This window comes from Ischnura elegans, chromosome 6 (genome assembly GCF_921293095.1).
Source record: "Ischnura elegans chromosome 6, ioIscEleg1.1, whole genome shotgun sequence".
Lineage (NCBI taxonomy): Eukaryota > Metazoa > Arthropoda > Insecta > Odonata > Coenagrionidae > Ischnura > Ischnura elegans.
The window spans coordinates 30,565,674-30,586,045 of record NC_060251.1 but is presented as its reverse complement, the minus strand read 5'-3'; the positions used below and the strand labels follow the sequence as shown (position 1 = coordinate 30,586,045).

Here is a 20,372-nt window from a genome sequence, read left to right as displayed (position 1 = left end):
GAATGAACAAGTCTTCTGTGTCACTAAACCAAACTGAATTTTAACACTCAGTGGCATTATTTGCTATGACATTGCGGCGTATATTTTATATACATACATTTATATTTGCTATCTCTGATCGAAAAGCTTCAGCGTTAATTGTAAGACAATACTTGTACTTTGACGGATCGGCAAACTTACGATAGAAAGTAAACTGACGTTCTGGACGTTGATTTATTATCTAGCATGACCTGCACACTTTATGTGGTATTAAACATTGCACATATCCCGCATACAATTCAATTTAATGATGTTGTTATAAAAATACTGCGGGAGGTGGGAATGTTGTTTAAATTTCCCTCCCACTAGTACAATAGAAAATACCGAAACTCAAATTCCGAACTGCGGTGAAAGTGTCACAAAGCTCCATTTGTTGCAATACTTTTGAATCCGACTGTACATTAAATGCTTACATTTTAGCGAAGTAAATTTTTCATGTATCATTTACACAATGCAAGTTTCAGATACATGCAAGAACCACAGAGACAGGTCACAAAGAGATGCATACATGTAACCTATTATTTTTGCTGATTCCAGGTTATAACATCAATGAAAAATGGAGATGTGAAATCACGTTACTTAAAAATATTTTGTAATAATGTTGATGCTCTCTTGGAGCCATACATGGAAGATATTGAAGATGAGAAGAGGTATCACGTAGTGTAAGTAATAAAGGATAAGTCACCAAATGACTCTCAACCTAAAAGTTAATTCTGATTGGCAATGGTGGAGCCCGACCAAAGGTAGTTTAATGGTATATATGAAAAATGTTTTTCTATATTCTTGATGCCTAATTCATATTTTCATGTACATATGTAGTATATAGCTACGGAGGTAAAATAATATAGGCACAAGGGGTGCAATCTTCCAGGTTTAGCGAGTACATAAATAAAATTAAAAAAAAATAAAAAACATATGTTGCACTAAGGCTACGAAACATTAAAGAATGCTGTAACCTTTTGCAGGTATAGCCTGTTATGCAGATTCATTGACAATTTTGAAAGCCAAATAAAATCCCTCCGGAGAAATTATGGCATTACTCCATCAAAATCAAAGGCAGAGCCGGTAAGTGTGAAAAGAGATCAAATTGTTTACATGGCTAGGTTATTGAATATGACTGAAAAATAGGTAACTAACTTTTTGTAATTTTTACCCTGACTCCTTCAAAAGCATTCTGAAAATAGGCGAATGAGCTCATTAGCGTAGGATAAATAGACAGCAGAAAATCTGGACTATGTAACTACTTTCACCTCAGGCATTAATCCATTTTCATGAGGTATTAATTTTCAGCTTTACAGCAACAAATTTTCCACAATATTTCATGCCATCAATGACGCTCATTAATTCTCAACCTTAAGAAAATTACCTATCATTATCACCATAAAACTTCTTCAAGAGTGATATGAAAACCTTAAAAATTATTTTTTACCACCTTCACTGCAGAGTTGAATCTCCATTTTAACCCTTAGAGGCTCAAGGTACTTATATATTGGCTTTCAGTTTTGCCTTACAATCCTCAAAATGCCAATATATTGGCCCCATGATAAATCCCATGTAAACATTTGTTTATTATATTTTGAGTTACTTTCACTTTTATATTTATGTTTATCCTGCCTGATGAAATGGTACTTATACTGTATGTATTGCTTTATATAAACAAAATAATTAGTCTTTTCTTCAAAATGCCTGACATGCTCCTCAATCGGGCTTGAACTTTCTGGGTGTGACAGCTGAAAGTGCCGTGAGAGCAGAAGTGTTAAATTCAATTCACTTCATGGTCAATCATGTGGTGCTATCCTGTATGTGATCCACTAAAGGGTCAATGCTCCAACCCTGAGCAAAAGGAGTTTCATCCTGGGAAGCATGATGCACCCTAAGGTCACACCACTGTATCTCCCCTTCTTGCTAAATGAAGACAAGCATAAAAGAAAAAAAATGGAAAATTTGCCATCTCATGGGAAGGGGGATGTTTAGTGTGACCCACAGGTGATTCAAACTGCAGCAAACCTGTTAATTTGTAAATAGTTCGAATAAGTGAAATGAAAATGCATCATTTTATGAGATATGTAGTGCCCCTAACTTTCAAATCACTTCCTCAAGGGCACAGGAAAGGCATAAACCAATAGTAAAGAATATACCTATTTCCAAGGTTTTCTTAGCTGATCACACACCGACTGGAGCTAACCAAATGATATCACCAACTCTTGAATGGAGCTAAATGTATCCTCCCATCTCCTCTTTGAGAGGTTCTATGCCCAGTTCAAACAAAATAGGTATCTTTGGGGCTGAGTGGATGTGGCAATATGGTGAACAAAGGGAAAATTTCTCGGCACCTGACTTTACCTTTGCCAATCAGAAGATAGCAAGTGTGACTTAGCATTTGGGAAATACAGTTGCTCTCAGATCTTTGATGTGATAACTTCTGCAAAAAGTGTTGCCGAACTGTGAGCTTCCATTATCCCCTTCCATGAGACATTGTTTCGTGTTTACCAATGGTTGAGCGTATGGGTATGGATTGTTCTCAATCCCATTCAAATAAGTAGATCTTGGCAGGAGACTGGGTAGGCCTTAGGAGTTGTCTTTGCAGCAAGCCTAAAATACCTGTAGCCTCCCATGACTCACACTGTCTTTGACAAGCTGGGGTGGCACAAACTGAGAACATTTGGCAATGTAAGTTTACTCGTGGTCTCTCTGTACTCTCTCATCAGTGAAGCTCACCAATGGTGTTGGGCTCTCATGAAAAGTACTCTACCCCACTTGTTTTAGTCCTGCTTGCTCAGCCACAAAGACATTTTGAACTAGGTAAAACCTGTGACTATCTCAAGGGGAAAGATGAAACATGTTTAACATGGAAGAGTGGCTCAAAGTGAGACTAAGTGATGTTTGCATAATCATGTTGCAAAATAAGTCAGATGTCCATGGCCCTTTGATCTGATTTGAGTGGAAAAGAACTCTTTCAGCATAGCGTACAGTGCTTCAGTATTTTATTCCTCAAGTGATATTAAAAATTCCCTCTCTTCCTTGACAGTAAAAATTGAAAGAACGCTGACCTTGTGCACAATGCAATCGGGAAAGCATTGCCAATTGGTTTGCCTCAGGATTGCACTTCACTTCAGCATACATTGCTGCCTGTTGGGCATTCTTCACCTATGAGAACCCATAAACCAACTTGTGCAGAAAAAAAATCAGTGGTGCAAAAAATGGTGCATTGATTCCCGTAATTTATCTAGCATCATGATTTTTCTAAGAACAAACATTTAAAAAAATCATTTCAGGCAATATATCGGTCAAAGGCTGCTTCCCTTTCTATGACCAGTACTTTAACAAGCACTTCAAAAGAGCAGGAAGATAATGGGACCAAAGTACCCACAACTGTGGGCTTTCCTGAGAGATCATACCGACAAGCTGTCCATGCTAAGGTGAGAAATAGTGCTTGCCTTTCTAAAAAAGGTAAATTAACACAATGTCAGAGAAAATAATTCTCCGTTATGTTTCAGATTTATGGTCTCCTCATGAGAACAGTGGATAGCATCAGCATCTGTTTAGAAACAACTAAAAATAAGTATTTAGTAGATAAACAGTTGGGAAGATATTAGATGCCAAAAGTTTTGAACTATAAACATCACTTAAGAGCTCAAAAATCATGGAACGCTTCATAAAAACCATTAAACCAGGCATGGCTGAGTTCATTGTAACGATGAAGTGATTCACATTTCTGAAAAATGGATTAAAAAAGATTCACACCATAAAAGCATCTCTGAAACAGGTATTATATTCAACTCATGAGTGCCTGACATTTATTTGTCTCACTTTTGAAGGTATCCACTAGCTACTGTCCTCTAGATCAAAACACCATATGAAAACCCATTACTCAAGGATGGCTATCACCATTATTCAAAATTTACATCCAGATTTATGAGATAATACGAACAATCATTCATTTAGTCCCCACAATAATAAATACACCATGTAGTAGGCAATTGTGACCTTCATGGGTGAAGATGCCAGGTGCACCCACCTATTAGCAAATGTCAACTTTGGATTGGAATGTGGCATACTTCCAAGGAATGCCTGATTCGAAAAACTGAAAATTTCCGAACTCTATGATAAAATACATACCCAGCTAAAAAAAATGAGAAATGCCAACAGAGCCAGAGTGAAATGAAGCAAATTTCAATTCCTCCTTTGGTAAGACTGTAAATTTAATCTTGACAAATACTCTTTTTGAGTTCAATGTGCATTAAAAAAAAAGTACATAACTAACCCTAGATGGATAAATATGTAGGTAGGCTATTAAGCCTGGATATGTAAAAAAAAACAAATATCTTTGACTGTCAAACTAAGAACAATTTAAAATGTTAAACATGTTGCAAGTCATTGATGCAAAACACATATAAGGAATCGGAGTCGTTCAAGCACATCCAAAATCATGATTAATTTTGAATTTTCAGTAGACGGAAGGGAAAGATAAGTTACAACAAAGTTAGATAAGTTACCAATTCTCTGGTAAGCTTAAAATAAAAAAAATGCGATAGCTGCCAGACACTTTCCATGAGTTCTGGTTCACTTAGCCATTCATAGAGAATCCTCCATTGAGAGGAGGAATTTCAAAAAGGAGAGCAGAGACAACAAACCAAGCAAGGCTCATACAAAAGGCCCAAGAATACCCGAGGAGCAGTGACCAGCTCTGCAGATCAGGAAATCATCAACTTATCAGTGAAAGAGTAGAGGGAGACAGTTTTTCATTGCCAAGAGCTAGAGAAGTAGGGGACGGAATAAAAAAATGGAAAAATAAATGTCTCCTTATTATTCCATCTCTACCTCAATTGGCAATTAAATAATTGCTGATTAAGCCCATAAATGAATGCTTTTTCTTCAATTCCCTCAAATATAAAATAATTGTGAACGAAAGAGATTTTGTAGGTTCCACTTTAAAACCATATTAACTAAACTTTATGATGTGTTTTGAAGTTGTTACATCATTTACAATTGATGATAATATGACAACATCAAAATGCTAAGTGCAGTGTAGTTAATAAAGTTTATAAGTGGAACCTGCAAAATTTATGAAGAATCTGAGCTTTTGGTATTGGTCTCAATGGTCAACCCTATTGGTCTCAAGGCAGCCGGCATTTACCGCATTCCATGCGAATGTGGTAAAGTGTATATTGGAGAGACGGAGAGGACCATTGAGACGAGGGTGAAGGAGCATCGACGCCACCTCCGACTCGGACAACTTGAAAAATCGGCCATTGCTGAACACTGCAAAATTTATGTCGTTCATGATGGAATAGCTCTACCACATCTCATCTAAACAACAAGTTTTGTATGAAATATATATTCTTTGATGACATCACCCATCCTATACTGACAATGACATTATAAAATTAAGTTTCTTTAAAATACCTGATCAACTATAAGGGACTTCCATTCCTTAATAATGATTTCTTCGAATTGAAATCAAACCATGCGTTGCATTTGAGGAGCTTGAATAATTTTTATGGTGTGAAAAAGGCATCTTGTCATGCATAAAAACTTTTGCTCAGGTTTAAGCTGATTCTTCATACCATTCTTCCAGCCCTTGACAGTCACAACTGGAAATTTTCAAAAATACTAATGAAATATAAACAATAATGGCAAGGACATGAGCAAAACCAATCTACACTGAGACAAAAAATTTACCACCCAAAAATGAAAAACAATAACATGTATGGCAGACTTCAGATCAATTCACCAAGCTTAACACCCTTAGATGCTCAGGTTGCTAATTCACATACTGCCTTTCAGTTTTAGCTTTCAAATGCTCAAGATGGTGATGTATCTACCCTGTGTTTAACCTCATGTAAAAATGTTTGTTTTGTATTTTGAGTTAGTTTCACTTTTACACTGGAGATTATAAAAGCATATAACATTCCTTAGGAAATGGTATTATTTTTACAGTATTTAGTGTTCTATGAAAAAAAAATAATTTGTCTCTCCTTCCAAACCCTGAAATGTGCTTGAATCTTATGTGAGCTTTCTAGGAGAGAAAACAGAAATTTCTGTGAGAACAAAAGGGTTAAAATCAAATCTATAAGTGTCATTGAGCAGCTTCGGCCCAACAGCTGGAGATTCCAGGGTGTGTTTTCAATGCACTACACTTTTCTTCCTCTCCAGGGTATTTATAGGAGGCAAATGACATCTTGTGTCATTTGTACCCTAAAGAAGAGTGAACTGAAACCTAGCATCAGCAGTACCCTGATCTACATAGGCATCGTGGCTCAGTGTCCCAACCAAATGATTAGGAGCTGTACTTGAAGTGTCCCCCACAACTGCAGTAAAGCAGGGATCGGGTAACCATTGAAAAATCTCAGCCTGTGCCACGATTTGAACCCGATCCCACCAGATATGAAACCAACACCCTAGCCACCACACCAATCCTATCCCCCCAGGTTACTTAAAAACAATGTTTCCCAATGCAGTCACCTCAAAATAAAACAAAATGAGATGAAAACTGGTCATGAGATCAAACTACAAGTGGAAAAAATACAGAAACTTATTAAACAACAACATGTTAGCTTCAAAGAGATCGATTATGAAAAGACTCGACATATATAGTGTGAAAAAAATAATACGTACATACAAAGTAATAGCCAGGATTGAATTTACTTGTACCAGAGCATAAACAAATTTCAATAGATTTCCCAAGAGTCCTTGGATGTTCCACTTCTTAAAAAGGATATACTAAAGCTGAATTACTTCTTACCGTAAAATACAAAATAATAAAACAAATTTTAATCCAATGAAAAGGGTGTAAAGAAAATACAAGAGTTCTAAAAAACAAATAGTTTATTCACAATATTAAAAAGATGTCCAGAATTAATACTTTAAGAAGCCACCAATAATTTTTTGTACTCTTCAACACAGTATGATGGGAATGAAATGAAAAGTAACTTGCCATGAATATTCCATTCATTCAATTATCCGTAATAATTAGCTCATCTATTCCCCAATCCTCGTAACTTCCATCAGGTAAGTATCTACGAATAATAATGGGAATCTTCCTTTGTTTTAATTCCTTCATGGCTATTTGCAGGGGGTCTGTTTCACCATCCAGTTCCACCATGACAGGAGCACACATAGCTATCTGCAATGCTCTAGTTCCCAACACTCTGGCTCGTTCATATCTGAAAAATATTTCCAAGGAAAGCAAAATTGGCAAGGTGCATTAAAAGAAAACAATCACAAAAATATGAAATTTAAATGGAACTGGGATCTTACAACAAGAGGGCAGAAAAAAGTCAACTTTTTGCGAAGGGGGACTTCAATTTTAAACTGAAAATCTTCACCAGTTTTGTTTAGGAGAAAATATTCGAAAAACAAAGTTTTGAAACATTTTGGTGTGATAAGACCCTAAAAACTTTTTCTTAGATTATTACCAGAATGCAGAATCAAATTCAACATTTCATCATCAATGTAGGGTGCATTTTCCGAGGTTCGCCGCATCATGATTGTGTTGGAGACAACAGATTCTCCTGTATTCCAGCAGACATCTTCAGGTCAATGGGTAAAGGGATTGATTTCTACGCTGTGCTTCATTTTACAAAGTGTGCTTTTATGAACTATAGTGATTTTGTGACAAAGGGAAGAGATATCTGGATGATTTGTACAAAGGAAGCAGCCTAAGAACGAATGCCATCGAAAACGAGAGGGAAGTGGATGCCGATGACATAAGGGCCAATTTTAAGATCAGAATTTGACAAGGCTGTAAGAGACCTTAGGATCAATAAATAGTCTGGCATTGATGATATTCCCGCAGAGCTAATTAAAAATGCAGGAGAGAAGACATTGAACCAGCTATACAAAATCATAAGTGAAATGTATTCCACAGGTGAGATACCAAAGTACTTCGAGAGGAACATTATAATCCCTAATCCTAAGAAGAAAAGAGTGGAGAAGTGTGAAGAATTTAGGACCATAAGCCTTACTACACATGCGTCGAAGATACTAACAAGGATCATCTATAGAAGAATAGAACGAAGAGCAGAAGAGTTCTTGGATGAGGACCAATTTGGATTCAGAAAAAACAAAGGCACAAGGGAAGCAATATATGCCCTTAGACTGCTCAAAGAGAAGAGAATGGAAAAGAACAAGCCAACGTTCGTTGTGTTTGTGGACTTTGAGAAGGCATTAGACAATGTGGATTGGAGCAGAACGCTTGGAATCCTAAAGGAAATTGGGGTTCTTTACAATGACAGAAGAATCATTCCAAGTTTATACAAAAACCAAATAGCGGTGATAAAATCAGGGCCCAGCTATGAAGAAGCAAGAATTAGGAAAGGAGTGCGATAAGGCTGTACATTGTCACCCGTAATTTTCAACGTTTACATTGAGAAAGCTATTAATGAAATCAAAGAAAAGGCATTGGGAGTGAATATCCATGGAAAAAAAATTAGCATGCTACGATTTGCCGATGACATGGCTGTTATAGCAGAAACAGAGAAGGATTTGAAAAATATTCTGGTTAATATGGGTAGGGTGATGAGTAAATATCAACTGAAAATAGGCACAAAGAAAACCAAGATATTAGTATGCATCAGAAGAGAAGAAGTCAAGACTAAGATTAAAATAGGGAAGCAAAAACTGATAGCGGTTGATGAATTCAGTTATTTGGGAAGAAGATAACTAGTGATGGTAGAAGTAAGAAAGAAATTATCAGCAGAATAGCTCAGGCAAAGGGAGCATTCCACCAAAAGAGAGACCTGCTTACAGCGGGAAACTTAAATATGGAAGTAAAGAAACAATTTATAACAACCTACATTTGGAGTATGCTCCTATACGGAAGTGAGGCATGGACAATGATTGCAGCTGAGAAAGCAAGGATAGAGGCCTTCGAAATGTGGTACTACAGAAGAATGTTGAAGATCAAATGGATCGACCGAGTTAGTAACGAGGAAGTCCTAAGAAGAGTAGGAGAGAAGAGAAGCCTCATGAAAACCTTAAGAAGAAGACGGAACAACCTTATTGGCCACATCTTGAGACATGATGGCCTGATGATGACAATCATCGAGTGACAAGTGGAAGGCAAGAACGGAAAAGGAAGACCCTGAGCAAAATATATGGAACAAGTAAAGAAGGATGTGAAAGAGAAGAAATATGTGGGTGTGAAAAGATTAGCTGATAGGAGGACTGAGTGGAGAGCTGCGTCAAACCAATCCTAGGATTGTTGACCAATGATGATGAGTGATTTTGTTGTATAGGAATGTGTTGAATAATAAAAAACTTTAGGTGTACTAATTGATAAACAATGAGAATGAGAGCAGCACATAAAGATGTCATTGTTATTTTAAAAAATTGTAATATTAAAATAAATTGCATTAGAAATTAAGTTTTCTTCAAGGCTCATGAGCAAGGTTTATCAAATTCCTCTGTATATTCCATGATATATTGAGCTGCTGAAATGCTATAAAATACTCATCCATAACTGAAGAAAGTGCTTTGAATACAACCGTTTTCACTTTATTCACAACTGCTTTCCCTTTTAAAGGCTAGGATCATAGGGCCATGCCCAGATAAGCATAGCTGCAGTGGCCTAAAAATCGGTTGTAGAATCTGTGAAAAATTTCAAAGTATGTTTTATCCCAGACAAAATAGTGTCTTCTGTACAGCATTTTAGTCCATCTTTAGTCATTTTTAGGCGATGATAAGTACTTGACTCCTAATCAATAATATGACACTATTTGTCACCTTTCATTCGAGTGTAGCGACAAAAAGAGAAAAAAAAATGTTATCGAGAGGTACAAAATATTTCCTACTCATAGTCAATAATTTCTAATTATGTACTGCTAATCCTTATTATGTATGTTCTCATATTCAACATTTACATTTTTCAATGTAGGAGGAATTTTTTTAGATTGTCCTGGGGCGGAATTCTGTACACGGATACCGACGATCGTCGGTGTCGGTAGCTACCGACGATCGTCGGTCGCACCGATAGAAATGTAATTCACAAAACCCCGCTACCGACAGATTGTCGGTGCAACCGACAAATTCGTGACGTAATGCTTTTGTCGGTACGAAAGTGGCACCCGCACGCGAGGCTAGGCGCCTCGACCAATCATATTTCTCCTTTGTTTGCATTAAACAAATGAGGCTCCGAAAACGCCATCTGTTATTCGTCAGCCCGCGAAGAAGTTAAAAAGAGTTGATCTCTGCTTTGTGAAATATTTACGATGTTTAATCACTCTGCGATCACAATTTCTTACTCCCGTTGGTGCGATGTGGCTTGTATTCCGAGATTTTGCTGTATTTACCATCGGATTTTTTCTAGCCCAAGTAAAATAGCCTTTATATTCAAGGATTCAACGGTCGTTGATAGAAGAACACCGGCAACATTAGGTGCTCAATGTATTGGAATTTTCAAGTATAATTGTCTTGAAGAGGACTTTGTCTGCTACATAATTGTTCACATACGCTTATTATAATTGTATTCTTGGGATTAGCAGTGACGAAATTATTTTTATTAGTATTGTAACAATGTACCTTCATCTTGAGCCACGGCTTGTTTACATCATTTGCCTCATTGTTCGCCGTAAGTCCGATACTTCCACAAGGGTAATTATTTAATTAGAAAACATTTTTGTCGCTTGAATTCACATTTTGGGCTATTTAAAATACATTCGTTGAGAAAAACACCGAGATTCCGCGGATGTCACGGAAGGTATCATCAGTATCATCGCGTCAAGTGTTGTGATTGTGAACTTGAGTGACATACTTTACGCTATCTATTTGGAAGTGTTAGCTTTTGCATTTTGATACCATTTGTGTGTTATTTCAAACTTTGCGTTGATATGACTTTGACTAAATATGCTCGATCAGTGTTAATTTGTGATATACCGCTGGAAGTATGAAGGTTTTCTCGTGTTGAAATTAAATTTTTGTAGTTTTATGATGAATAATTCATTAAATGTTTCCTCGTTTCGTGCAATCATTCTTTTTATTTGCCCTTTCTACCGATGGAATACAAGGTACGTACCTACTCAGAGCTCTTATAGTAATAATGAAAATCTATCTTGAAGTCTCGTGCGGTGTTTGGTTAGTATGGTGAAGTAAATTCAGCATTAATTTTACGGGAAGTTTTGTGCACTGGTAACGACGTCAAAGAGTGAGAGGAGCTAAGTGATGCCATTTATATTCTTCTAAAATATAGTAGCAATATGCTTTTTCTATTTCGTCGTTGCTGTCTGATGCTCTCAAGAGTACTTACGAAGGTAGGAGTTATTTTCATTATAAACCCCATTCTCAGACGCTCACATAGGGTATTGAAGTTAATATAAAAGTGAACGAAATGTCCACGTATATATTTCATTGGAAGTGCATCAATAGGCATTCGTTTTTATTGAAAATATAAATTAATTTCGGATCCAAACTTTACGAATCAACAATAGATACCTATCGTGTCTTGTTGTGAGTAATTTAAAATCAAAGCAATATGTTACATACTTAAAATTACGGAATATTTATAATGTAAAATACCTTACGCTATTGGAACGCATAATGTAATATACGTGTAACATTGGCAAAGTCAAATACTGCTCCCACTATGTAAATTTTAAGTTTCAAGTGTTTAATCAATCATTTTTATTATAAATAACATACAATTAGAGCACTTCCACGGATCTAGCGTCGTAGATTATGATTTAAAATCGTCAGCTTAGGCCGAAAAGTGTAAACAAAAGTCCGCCATGTTGCTAAAAATTTGTCGGTAGGTCCTACCGAGCGTTTTGAAATCGTCGGTATGTACCGACAGGTTTACCGACAACTGTCGGTGGGATAACGACAATCGTCGGTAAAACGAGTCTCCTGAATCGCTCGTACCGAGACTTATCGGTAGGACCGGCTTACCGACACCGACAATCGTCGGTACGGTGTACAGAATTCCGCCCCTGGTACACCCAAATGCGAACGCTAGTTGTCACTAAGAAAAGGCTATGGGCACCTAACTTAATGTCAAAAAAATGCATTGGTTTATTTATGCCACAGATAAGGCACCTAATATTAATTTCGAGTTGAAATTGCATGTTTTCACCCTTTCATCAGGCTTTAGATAACGAACAAGGGGAGTACCCAAAAACCGGGTCTCAGATTTCAATTAAACTTTGTAGTCTTACAGTCCATCAGTAGCTGTCCTCGAAACACCCCCCCCCCCCCCCCCATGTTGGATTATATAGCCAATAGTTTAAAAAAGGCAGTTAAACTTTTACAGGTCAAATGTATTCCGATGTAAGCACCCCTCAGATATGAGTAAGCCATAGTCTAATGGTTAAGGAATTGAGTTGTGCATATATTTTTCTTCATAATTCCTTTGCGTTTTATTTTATAGAAGCCTATTTGGAATTCAATATACTATTTTTCATTGAATTGTTCCATTATTTTGATAGCAAATTATATTTTTATGCGTGGAAATTTTTTCCTGCAATGCTGCATCAAGCTTTCCCATTTTTTTCATACAGGAGCCTACTTCCAATTATGTTATTTCCATGTTGGAACACGAAGCATTTAAATGATTCATTATTACATTTTTATGACAAAATTTTAAAATTACACTTCAAGTATAAAAATTTATCTGCCTATTAGATCAGAGGCTAGAGCTCATTTGAGCAAGCCCCCTCACATGCGAACAAACCAAAATAATTTCAAAAGTCAAGAGTTTTCTGTAGTCCTTAGGCAGTAATGTAAGAACCCTGAACAGGAAAATTAAAATGGACACAAAATAACTCAGATGCAAAAGGGTTAAAAATACCCACATAAATTATGCATTCGACATATGTACAGCCAAGTCATACAGAAGTCTCATTCTTACAATCTGCAGACAAATTTATGTTATGCCCGAACCAAAAACAACTCTTTTCAAAAGATTGTTTCTCCAGTTATGGCCAAAAAGATTGACACAGAGAATTGAAGTTAACAAAAACTAAAGCTCGGGCTATAAACTGGCAAAAATGATTGGTGCAACCATAATTATTGTTAGTTAGCTTTTACTACCTTTGTAACATATCTTTTTCTTAAAAAGCTTTCTTTTTTCCCCAACTGGAGACATTTTGTGACATTATATGTCGTGTTGACATAACTGAAATATCCCACCCCACCAATAGTCAACTGCCTCAAGGCCTGATTAAACAGCACATAATACAGTGCGAGTTAATGAGTAATTTCATTGACAAGTGAATGACCGCAACAACTACCCTGTGTAACTACCTAACTTGTGCAAACACATGAATAGAAAAAAGAACCAATTCTAATTTGATTCATGCATTCGCACTTGTTCCATTCAACCAAAATTGCTCATATGTATTCACACATTAACTCATATTGTTCATGCACAGAGTAAACAGACCTTAAGGAATCACCTCAATATTCACAACATAACTGATGGTCAAAATCAATTACAGTAAGATGAAGCAGTGAATTAAATGATTACAAATCCTTTTCGCTTGACATTTTGCTTCCATTGGGAGTATCACTAAAATTACTTTTAAGTCATTGCATGTTGAATTTCCAGAAGGAAAAGCCACAGTAGATCAAAAAGGCTGAAAAACCCAACAAGAAAAATTAACTTTGCAACTTCAAATGCTGAGATACAATTCTTCGAGGAGATAATTTTAGACAACGAAATAACTGGGCTCTCACGAGCGCTTTCATAAAAGATCTCGAGTTCATAGCACTTTCCAACAGGTCAAACATTTAGCTCTGATGTCCTTGCCATATTTCCTATAAGAAACCTGATACTGAGGAAAATATATCTCTTCTCTTTCTCCAAAATTGTCAACTGAACCTCAATTAGGGGGATAAGTAATGACCGAGCGACTTATCAAATTAAATTACAAATATACTTTAGTGCGTTGACTTTGAGCAGTCCTAGTCAACTTTCATGGATGCACGAATTTTATTAATTAATAGTTATAAATGAACGTAAGTTCATGAAAAAGTCCGTCACCCCAAACATTGGGTCAATGTTATCGAGTCATGTTCGAGATCTTACTTCGCTTGGCACTAATACCACAAGACTAGAATTCTTTGGAAGGTCCACTAATTCTCGAATACAATCTTAAACAATTGTCTCTGGCCAGACCATTGCTACCAAACAAAACCTACATTCGCATAAATAAATACTTCTGCAAAAAAATAAAGCCTTGGACACCTCACAATGGATCATTTGGGACACGTCAAAATGTAACTAATTCACCGGATAATATCATCTTCCCACGGAAAATTGTAAATTTGGATACAGTCATACAATGCTTAAAGCCTTACACACCCACTTACTTCGTCATATACGGGGTGGTGATTCTCTTCGATTTCTGCACACCGCCTCTCGCTTCCCCAGCAGCAAGAATGTCCAAGTTATCCCCTTCGTCCTGCGGTAAAACACACCCATGAAAACTAAGAAACTTAGGGTAAGAAATGCTGACACTCAACACAAAAATTACCTCAGGTTGATCAATTTCTTCAAGGTTTTCATCGTCATCAACATCATCGAAGTCATCCCCAACACTGCGACAGGAAAGTGGAAATAAGTTAATATTCTACATAATTTCCTTCCTTAGCATACACTCACATTATCACTTACTCATCGGGTTCACCCTCTTCATCTGCCATTCTCCACTACAAAACGTTTAACAGGAATATTATAATGAAAGAGTTTCCTTCCAAGCTTCACAGCTTGCTGGCTTTGGCGGCGCAATTAATATTCCGTAACGACTGTACTCAAACTAATGATAGAGTAAGTAATGCATGAAAATTCCCGATTTTAAATGACCATAAAACTTTTTTATAATAAAAATTTAAAAATACCATCTAAAGCGGACCAAATCATGTTTTCCTTAGCCCATCACACATAATTACAGAACTCTTTTGACTTTAAAGTCGATTGAATAAGAGTCATATTTCCGGTTTCAAGCTTTCTGTCAGCTGCGAAATATATTTGCAACAAATTATCAATAGTGAGATTGAGGCCGAAAAGTATTACATTCAGTTCTATTATTAATTTTTTCTCTACGTAAGTGTTACAATACTGTGCCAACATGTCGATGGCAACGATGGAAAGTATCCTTCCCTCAATGATGAATTACTGTTTATTTGGGATAATTTTTCATTTTCATGGTTTATTCATTTAAAACGAGTAATTTTTTGTCTATCACCGACTCAATGGCTGCTTATGAACAATTGTATCGTATTTATTTCCTGCTTTTAAAGTATTAACGTATTTTGTGTAAATCGATAATGTTTCTTCTGCATGAAAAGAAAGGCTAACATAATATTAAAATGATTTTTAGTAAATTGATTGTAAATATCTTTTTGTTGTCACTTAATGTGTTGTTTGCAACTGGTGAGGCTTCGTGAGGGCTTCGGATTCGCTATTCGGCATTCTTGTTGTCTTAAGAATGTCATTATTTCTACAAAAACTTTTAGAAATAGCTAACTATAGCTTTTCAAAATTCTCTGTACATCGCCTTTCGAAAGTGATGGTAATGGCAACCCTTTTGAAATCAATGTACATATTTCGGTATCTAAGCTATGACTATGCATGTTGTCTCGTGATATTCTCTGTCACCTAACAGTCCATTTGTATAAGATGAGCTTGTGCGTCGAAACTATCCTTAACTATGGAAAATAGAGCATCTCTTTAATCTGAAGTTCGCTGTGAAAGAATTGGAGAGAAATTCCAAGAAATGTGAAAAGGAGGAAAGAGTGGAGAAAGCTAAGTGCAAGAAGGCCATCCAGAAGGGGAACATGGAAGGTGCACGTATTCACGCTGAAAATGCGATCAGGCAAAAGAACCAAGCTCTAAATTATTTGCGGATGAGTGCAAGGGTGGATTCCGTTGCCAGCAGAGTTCAAACCGCCCTCACAACACGAAAGGTATACTTTAGCCTGTAAATCTGAAGTTATTTTTGGGTATTTGCTTCACCCTCTTAAAAATATAGAATTTCTATTCTTGAAGTGTCAGTGTATGCATTGCGACGGAAATAATCCTTGGCTTTTGTTAAGTAGCTCATGATATTCAAGGTAAAGTTTTGATTATTTCGTTTTAATTATTTATTTATTGCTAATGTATGACACCATTTTACAATACTGATCAACTGTAGAAAGCATCAAGATGACTTAAACAATATGTAAAATCTATCGCTGTGAAAGTGATTATTTAACAATCGCAGTTGCATATGTGGTCTTTCGACTTGCTGAATTACTTAAGTGTGCTACAAGCTACCTTATATATCTATTAATAATATATGAAATATATAACTATCTTATATGTCTATTAATGATTATTAAGTCCATAGATTCACCCATTATCTTCAATTAAACTCTGGGAAAGGCCTGACCCTACCTGATACCTCTAGTGACCTTAATATATAATCCCATATTTTAAGCTGTCTCTTGCTTCCTCCATAATCCTACTTACCTATATTTAACCTGAAATTGGAAAGTTTGATTAGTATTTGTGTTTTTTTTTTCAAAATCTCACTTTTAGGAAACTCCAGAATCATATGTTACAGTTTTCTCGGTATATTCAGTATAAAAATATTGATTAATGGTCATTATCATTTAGTAATTAAACCACAAGGTTGGTATGGATAGGTGAGCTAAGAGCTTTTACGAGCCTCAATCACAGACGAACATTCTGAGTAGCTTCAATACCTTGCATAGAAGGCTAGTCAGGTGCATGCTGATTTGTTATTAGGATCCAAAGGCACTAGCAGGAATATGCCCGTAACTGTCGTCCACCATAATGAATCAATGTGGCCTTAGCATGGAAAAAATTTATCCATTTAATCAATGCATAAGCTTTTGAACCAATCTTGGGACTTATTGGCCAGTGATGATGATAAGCAATAATATATGTATGTTTAAAATTATTTAATGCAAGGTACCTATTAGAATTAAAACATGTAATTCGAATTAATTCACCGTGGCTAGTCCCGATATACTTAAATTCTCATTTATATCATTAAAGATGCCTCGATGTTTTTATCATGAATTTTAAGCCTGAATCACACAATCATTTTCTTTCTTCGCGAAAAGTGTCACTAGAGCGATCGTTTTTTGCGACAGGAAAATTGATCGCTCTAGTGATCATTTTTCAGAATCACACGGTCCCTCCTGCCGTCACCTTTTGCATCACTTTCAATATCACAGCTCGTTGTCATGGGACCCGCATAATGAAAATATACAGCGTGTTTGTTCATTTATGTCGTTCCCTCGATTGTCAAACGTTGCGCTGCAATCTCTTCATAAGAGAATGCGTTCTGATTGGCTGATATGGGGTTTTAGAGACAGAAAAAGCGACCGGACAAGTAATGAAAAATAGGGATGGGAATCCTCATCGCGATTGTGATATTCAATTGCCGGCGACGATCATTTGCGAGTGATCACTCTAGTGATCACTAGGAAATGACGGATAAAATGATCATGTGATTCAGGCTTTATCAATCTTGGCCTTGGAAAGAAAACCTTGGGCAGACCAACTTGATATCCAGGTTCCTTGAAACCCAAGGTAATTTACTGAGGATCATGGTACTTCATATCAGTCATTTATGCTCTATCAAGGATGGCAGTGTGAGAGGATATGGGCTTACCTGTGGTAGTGGTTTTGATTGCATATCGAGGGAAATTTTTGTCCTGTGGCTATAAATGTGAATTTTATAGCACTTGGTCTCTAGTGCTAAAGCATGCTTATTCCTGCTTCTATTTGTGTAAAACATTGGACTAATTTCTGTTTCCATTTAATTTAGGTCACTCAGTCTATGACTGGTGTAGTGAAAGCAATGGATGTTGCAATGAAGGCCATGAACCTTGAAAAAATATCCTCCCTCATGGACAAGTTTGAAAGTCAATTTGAGGACCTAGATGTGCAAAGCTCTTATATGGAGAATGCAATGTCTCAGACTACCACAACCAGTGTTCCTCAGAATGATGTGGAGAACCTCATGCAGCAAGTTGCAGATGAAGCTGGGTTTGTATTTGAATATTTGTTTTCATTTCAGGGATATTACAGAAATTATCACACTGCAATCATCTTTTATAATTGGAAGAACCAGTCTCATTGTCTTTGGGCCACCTATCAAACATACTTTATGTGCAGTATGATCAAATTATGGTGCAGCTTAGCTAAACTTTCAATGATCTGTTGTGCCTCATAAGCAGTTTCAGTGAAGCTGATATGCTCACGGTTGTTTCCTTTTACACGTCATTAAATCTTCAAAAAATCTCTGGATCATACTTCTCATAGGATAAACTACCATTTCTGTAGGCAGGCAAAAAATGGTTACACTGAGGTCTTGGCTGAAATGTGGTTGAGCCAAAATGATGCCAATTCCCCCCTAGAAAAGGTGAAATGAAATATTAGTATTTTATTAATGACTGAAACAAAATAGGTCAATTTAAAATGGCATTATTTTTAGTTCTAGTGCTGTCGAAATGAACATGTTCCTGCATAATTTTTGTCTACCTAAAAAGCTACCAACCTTCCAACACATAAACATCTTCTAAAAGATTCTAGTGATTAAGATGGTTTTTCTATGGAGTATTTACGAAATATTCTGGCAGTCTCCCCTCCCTCATGGAATTCCCTCTCAAATTCACGATATGTAATTCTTACTCCCTTTCAGTCTATCTAAAAATTGTATTCTCTTCCTTCCTCTCTCACTTTTACCCAACATTCTCTTCTAACATTGTTTTCAACATCCCCTCTGTTCAGTGCTCACTCCATCCATACCTTATGTGTCCTACGTATCTCATCCAGAAGCCACGTCTCCTAACCCTCTATGCCCAGCACTAAGTCGTTCCTGCTCTCCATCCACTTTACCTTCTCCAGATCATACTCTTCACTGTCTTTTTCTTTTAACTCTTACTTAAAGATCCTCTCATAAGCTTCTTCCTGTTCATAAAAACCTCCTTAGCTAATACATACCTCTTCGTGCTGTATTCGTTTTCCTCTCATGTGTCCCCAATTCCTTGCTGTACTAAATCAAGTTTTTGCCCACCCACTTTTATCTTGAGTCTCAGTCATTCCTAGCTCGCAATGCTTTGTAAAACTTCATAACATTGGTCTTCTGTTTTGTTACTGGTAGCCTTTTTGAATGACAGTGCAAGGTTCTTCCATCCCTTCCCTACTGTCCCCATTCCTAATGTGGACGCATCGCTGGGCACCTAAATCGCAGCACCAACTTCCATGTTTCTTTCCTTTCCTCCCCATCCCTAGGTCTGGGTGAAAAGTCCTTACTTGTGAATCCACCCTCATGTGTGTATGCTTGGGACTGCCTGCCCTTAGGGTCTAAATACAGTTGTCATTTCCTGAATCTAGAGAATAATCTCTATATCTATAAAATCTCAATAATCTGTAAAAAGTTGGGCACTTATAGATGTGACTGATGTACAAGATGAGTGTTGTACTATATTTTGTTTCTGTTATTAAAATTTGGTGATATTTTTTATGAAGGGTGTTTTAGTGCATGTGCTAGTATTTATAATGGAAGTATTTATGCTAGTTACTCCATATAAAAGTGGAGCCTTGTTTATTTGTCGCTGGATTAACTCTTCAATGATTTCTACTCAACACTTCCAAGCCATTCCCATCAGTGCTCTCATACTTCCTGCCATCCTTTTTTCTCTTTTTCCTACTCACCTCAAGAGGGCTAGATTTTTAGTGGAATGGTTGCATTAGATGCATAGAAACCAGAGTAAATTTTTCAAATTCAATTATTCTGAATAGATTATCTATCTCTTTCAATCATCACTTTGAGTTTTCCCCACTATTAGTACAATTAGTAGAATCTCTATTTTATTGCTCCTGTTATTTCGTAGCATTAACCAGGAAATTGCGTGCTTATTGTATTTATTTTGTTTTTTCGACTTCTACAGTTTGGATTTGAACCTCGAGCTTCCTCAAGGTGCTACCAGTACCATTGGAGCTTCAACTCAAGTCTCACAAGAGCAAGATGAACTCACACAACGCCTTGCACGGCTACGCCAAGTTGAATAATTTTATTGGACTCATTGTTACTTTTGAAAAATATGTCACTAATGCCATGGATATTCATGTGAGTGGTGGTTTATATTGGGAACCCAAAGATGAGTGGCAGAGATTGATTGAATATGAATGCAATGTAGTGCTGTGCAGGTACTTAACAAGGCTGGAAATAAATGAAATTTGCCTAGTAATCTCAAACGAGGGTATTTCCCATGAAGTGAAAATTTTTTAGGTTTGCTGTAATCACTGCTGCTGCTTAATTTCATCTCTGCAAATTATGTAATTATGAATATATATTATGTCCTACTATTTGTAAATATTT

At 36.6% G+C, this 20,372-nt stretch overlaps 3 protein-coding genes across 3 annotated transcripts in view; 2 read left to right on the top strand and 1 right to left on the bottom strand.

The window, feature by feature from the left end:
- The window catches only part of LOC124160823 (MYCBP-associated protein-like), a 38,680-nt gene extending 33,874 nt beyond the window's left edge, over window positions 1-4,806 (top strand). The window contains exons 12-15 of the mRNA XM_046536911.1: window positions 577-701; window positions 1,005-1,104; window positions 3,315-3,458; window positions 3,537-4,806. Of these exons, the coding sequence (XP_046392867.1) occupies window positions 577-701; window positions 1,005-1,104; window positions 3,315-3,458; window positions 3,537-3,635 (468 nt within the window). The 3' untranslated portion in view covers window positions 3,636-4,806. The remainder of the gene's footprint in view (window positions 1-576; window positions 702-1,004; window positions 1,105-3,314; window positions 3,459-3,536) is intronic.
- A 2,043-nt stretch (window positions 4,807-6,849) lies between these two features.
- On the bottom strand, window positions 6,850-14,778 carry LOC124160268 (DNA-directed RNA polymerases I, II, and III subunit RPABC2). The gene is made up of 4 exons (XM_046536083.1): window positions 14,648-14,778; window positions 14,508-14,571; window positions 14,344-14,435; window positions 6,850-7,205 (listed from the first exon to the last, which is right to left on the bottom strand). The coding sequence occupies exons 1-4, from the start codon at window positions 14,674-14,676 to the stop codon at window positions 6,995-6,997; spliced, it is 396 nt and encodes a 131-aa protein (XP_046392039.1). The 5' UTR covers window positions 14,677-14,778; the 3' UTR covers window positions 6,850-6,994.
- Window positions 14,779-14,940: 162 nt separating this feature from the next.
- LOC124160267 (charged multivesicular body protein 1b) lies at window positions 14,941-20,372 on the top strand. Its single transcript, XM_046536082.1, has 4 exons — window positions 14,941-15,123; window positions 15,695-15,939; window positions 17,814-18,034; window positions 19,942-20,372. Exons 1-4 carry the CDS (start codon window positions 15,102-15,104, stop codon window positions 20,060-20,062), a joined length of 609 nt encoding a protein of 202 aa, XP_046392038.1. The 5' UTR covers window positions 14,941-15,101; the 3' UTR covers window positions 20,063-20,372.